The sequence below is a fragment of the Galeopterus variegatus genome, unplaced genomic scaffold, assembly GCF_000696425.1.
Source record: "Galeopterus variegatus unplaced genomic scaffold, G_variegatus-3.0.2 Scaffold3254, whole genome shotgun sequence".
In the NCBI taxonomy this organism is placed as follows: Eukaryota; Metazoa; Chordata; class Mammalia; order Dermoptera; family Cynocephalidae; genus Galeopterus; species Galeopterus variegatus.
The window spans coordinates 68,522-73,349 of record NW_007729365.1 but is presented as its reverse complement, the minus strand read 5'-3'; the positions used below and the strand labels follow the sequence as shown (position 1 = coordinate 73,349).

Below are 4,828 nucleotides of genomic sequence, written 5' to 3'. Positions count from 1 at the left end.
TAATGCTCTCCCTGGGGCCTGAGTGAGTTCTCGCTCTATTAGTTCCCACGAGTGTTGGTTGTTTAAAAGACCCTGGCACCTCCCCCCACCCTTTGTTTCCTCTCACCGTGTGATCTGCTTGTACCTGCCACTTTCCACCATGAGCAGAAGCAGCCTGAGGTCCACACCAGACACAGCTGTATCAGAATCATAAGCCAAATAAACCTCTGTTCTTTATATATTACCCAGTGTCAGGTATTCTGTAATAGCAACACAAGATGGACTAAGACACTCTGACTCCTCTGGCATGGGAGGATGTTTCAGTCATCTGGAGCAGTAAACTGTCCCCAAACTTCAGAACTTAAAGCAATAATCATATTGTTATTTTTAGTGATTCTGAGAGCTGTGATATCTGGGCTCAGTGGAGTCCTCTTGATACATGTAACTTTTGGCTGGGGCTGCATACATCTAAAGGCTCAACTGGGCTGGAACGTCCAAGATGGTTCATTCACATGGATAGAGCTTGACGCTAGCTGAGGTCCTGACATTGGCCAGGACCTCAGCTAAGAGTATAGATGATGGAGCCTCAGTTCTCCATGTGGCCTCTCCATGTATCTCAGGTATCTCATAATGTGGCAGCTGGACTCTCGAAGCATCCCAAGAGCAAATGTTCTAAGTGGAAGGAATAGAAACCTCCATCCCACTTAAGGCATAGACTCAAAAGTCCCAGAATGTCACTTCTACCACATTGTACTGGTAAAAGGAGTCACAAGGTCATCCCAGATTCAAGAGGAGGGAAAATAAGGTCCACTTTTTGGTGTGAGCCTACAGAGAGGACAGGGAGCACCAGGGCTGTCTCTGGAGACTGGCACCACCGTGGATCGCTTGGCCCTGCCTGCAGCTGAACTGCTCACCACCTTGCACCACTGGGGAATGTGAGCAATCAGAGCGATGCTGCAGGGTATTTTGTACCAGGATGGAGTCAGAAGACAGATTTAGAGGGCCTGTGTGTGGGCAAAGGCCTCCCACCTTCTGAACAGCCCTTCTCCGTCCCCTCCCTTCCACCAGGCAGAGGTGAGAGCACGGGTGAGCAGATGTGTGGGGACACATTTGGTGGATCCTTTCTTAGAGACTCCACTCGGGAATCAGCAAGAATAGGCATTAGCCCTAACAGTCCTTTCGCTGCTGCTTTGGAGGGTCCTTTACTCGTCCAAGGGCTTGCTGCTTAGAGAGTTTCACCAGCTTCCTGCTGTCAGCAGACCTTTGGAGACACTGCCAAGCGATGGTGACACATGGGGCGAGAGCCGTGTGTTCTGTGGGATCCACTCCTCAGACTCATTTTATCTAGGATGAGAAATAGAAGACTTCAGGATGTTCCCACAACAGTGAAGCAAGAATCTGAGGAAGTGAGAAGACACATTTGTCATGTGGAATCCTATTTTAGCCAATGTGTTCATGGGAATTCTGGCATGCTGAAAGCCAGCTCTTCTGATTTCATGCACCTGTAGGCAAATATTACCTGTCCTACAAAACACACAGGCAGCTGTGAACCTCTGACATTGCACGTGTGAAAGTAATTAACTTGTACCATCATGCCCCTGTTTAGAAGCTGTAGCCATGGAATATCTAGGCTCTTAAGAGAAGGGAGATTCCACACTTGTGGGCAGAACTCAAGCATTTGTTTGATGTCGTGATAGCCAACATGAAGGTCCCTGGCCTGGCTCCAGAAGGGACGTGCTGACAAAGGCTTACATAAAGAGGAGCAGAAAAACCTTCCCAAGACCACATTTTACTATTGTCATGAGATATAGGAGCAGTCGGCCTGCCATTGGGACCTTTACCCTTTAGTTGGAAATGTGTCCTATCCTTGTGAGTTCTGACATCTTACAAGATTCTTCCCACACACACTCAAGCACTTGGGTTCCACACACATATCCAACTCTGATAGACATACAGACCAAATTCCACAGACCTCATGTCAATTAGGGAAAGCCGGGGTATTAGGTTATCTGGTGATTGACAAATCTGGGTAAAAAACAAGCATTAACTAAAGCATCTTTGATTCCAGATCTCAGGCAGTTAAGCAGCAAATCCAGAAAACTTGGTTAGGAGAGTTCCTTTTATTCTAATGTGATGGGAAACCACTGGCAAGAAACGATCTATCTTTTCAAAAGAAATAGTACGACAAGAGAAAAGGCTATTTATTATCTTACATAAATGGAAATTTCAGGACCAGGCATAGCTGGATCTAGGTACTCAGACAATATCATCAGAAATCTTCTCTCACCGTCTCCAGCCTCCGCTTTCTCTGTGCTGGCTTTGTCCTCAGATGGGCTCTGTCCATGTGGCTGGGAAGATAGGCTTACGAGAAAAGGCTATTTATTATCTTACATAAATGGAAATTTCAGGACCAGGCATAGCTGGATCTACGTACTCAGACAGTATCATCAGAAATCTTCTCTCACCGTCTCCAGCCTCTGCTTTCTCTGTGCTGGCTTTGTCCTCAGATGGGCTCTGTCCATGTGGCTGGGAAGATAGGCTTACATCACCTACAGAGCTGGCAAATGCAGGGCAGAGAGTGCAGCCCTCTCTTCTTTCCCAGTGACAAGAACTCTGATCACCCTGCTTGGGTCACCGACCCATTCCGGCAGATTATTGTGGTGCTGACCATCCTAGAACATGGGAACCACATGATTGACAGCCATGCCAGAAACCCAGGGAGTAGGGGAGGGTCAGTTTCCTAAAGAAAAGGATGCAAGTCAGCAAAAAAATCATCCAGTGCTCACTATGGACAAGTAGAAATGGCACCATATCGTGGCCCATTATTTGTAAAACTGAATGAATGACATAGGTTATTTGGGGCTTAATCACCATTGACCCACGCACACCTATGAACGTTTAAGTAAACACCTAGGCTGACATGGGTGGTGGGTGTCAAAGTAAGAACAGTTGCCATGGAAATCCAAGTTAACCTAACCCGTATGACTAATTCTAGTTAGTAGAAGCAGTGGAGATGCACGCTCTTCTGGGAGCTCCTCAGACAACAGCAGGCTTTTGGTCTCTGCCAGTAACTCTTAGACACATCTATCGAGTCAAATTTCATGCCACGTTTTCCTTTCATTCCAGGGATTCCTCGTGGCCTTGCAGTATGGCTTTGCCAACGGAGAGGTATGTTTTCCATGCTGCTGCTCTAGATTCACGGGAGGCTGGGGCTGGAATCCTACTGCCCCTGGAGGTTTCTGTTGATGTGACATTGCTATAGGGGAACGTGCTGTCACCAGCACATATTGAGACAGATGTGTATTGAGAGCATCCAGTAGAGAGGGCAGGAGGCAGCATAGACAAATGGGAGAAGGTGTCACATGGGTGTGAAGAAACTCAGAACACAGCCCTGGTCCTGCTGGAGACGTGCCAGGGGTAGTAAAGTGTGATGGAGGAAACAAGCTTGAACTTTGGAATCCAAAAATCTGGATTCAAGCCTTGGCTCACCCACTTAAGAGCTCTGAGAGTTAGGTCACTGTGCCTAGAAGAGCCTTAGTTTCCTCATCTGTAAAATGGGAACAACAATTGTCCCTACCTTATAGTGTTGGCCCAGGCATGTTAGCACACAGGAAAGGGTTAACACCTGGAGCTAGGATTATTTTTATTTTTAATATTATTGCATAGCTCCATCCGGCCACCTGCTCCCCTTGGGGAAAGGCTAAAAGAGGGAGGGGCATAGGCTGGAACAGGTGCTTTTTCCTGTCTTTAGCAGCTGGTAAGTTTCCAGCCTCCTTTCATCTTCCCCTCCCCCGACTCCAGGTTTAAATATTTGTCTCCTCCCACCAGAATGTGCACTTCTTGACAGCAAAACCCCCTTCTTCTTGGCTCACTGCTGCTGCTGCTTCTGAATCTTCACATGGGGGCTCCTTATCCATCAGGCAGGTTTCAGCTGAAATGCCACCTTGCAGAGTCCTTTCCTGAGCACTGTGTCTCAGGTGTCTGCCTCCTTACCACACTGTCCCACTTAATGGCCTCACAGTGTCGTTACTGTCGGATAGGTTCATGCATCTTTGCCTTTCTTTGTTCATCTCCTCCAATGAGAAGGTAAATTCCCCAAGGGTAGCCACAGAGTAACTCCTCAATAAATGTTTGCTGAGTGGACACATGATGAAATGACTCCAAGACAGTAACCCCTGCCCATGTCTCACCTGGCAGGTGAAGGCCGAGCTGCGGAAGCACTGGGTCCGCTTCTTGCTAGCCCGCCACTCGGGCTGCAGAGCCTGTGCCCTGGGGAAGAACTGCTGGTTCCAGGGGAGATGTCCCAGGAAGCTGTCGGAGGGAGACAGCACTGCGAAGCTCCGGAAGCTGCAGCCCTCACTCGACAGGGGGCAGCTCCTGCATCTGGCCATGCGGGGTCTGGGTGCCCGGCCCCGCCAGGGCCACACAGCCTGGCCCCGGGGCAGCAGCCTGTCCGAGTGCAGTGAGGGGGACTTCACCCAGGCCAACACCATGGAAGAGATTCTGGAAGAGAGTGTGATCTAGGGCAGGGGTCTGCCAGCTGGTGCTGCTCCCAGGGGACTCCTGAAAGGGCCGAGGAAGGAGGCGGCGATGCTGGAGGGACTTTGCTGCGCTTGGATCGTTCTCTTCCCGTTCGCCATGCCCACTTTCACGTGAAGTCCGTCTCGAGGTTCTTCAAGCTCTGGGTGCAAGAGGCTGTGCAAGCTCATGCTTCTGGCTTGTCATCCTAGTAATGCCCGCCGGTGTGTTTTCCAGAATGAACACCAGCCCCTGGCGCCTGGCCCTGAATGCAAGTAAGCGGAGCCCACCATGGAGAGATGACATCTTCTGTTAAATAAAGAGCAGCCAG

At 49.4% G+C, this 4,828-nt stretch overlaps 1 protein-coding gene across 1 annotated transcript in view; it reads left to right on the top strand.

Moving 5' to 3' along the window:
- GLP2R (glucagon-like peptide 2 receptor) overlaps positions 1-4,828 on the top strand; it is a 79,849-nt gene extending 75,021 nt beyond the window's left edge. The window contains exons 12-13 of the mRNA XM_008584391.1: positions 3,106-3,147; positions 4,177-4,828. Coding sequence (XP_008582613.1) covers positions 3,106-3,147; positions 4,177-4,503 — 369 coding nt within the window. The 3' untranslated portion in view covers positions 4,504-4,828. The remainder of the gene's footprint in view (positions 1-3,105; positions 3,148-4,176) is intronic.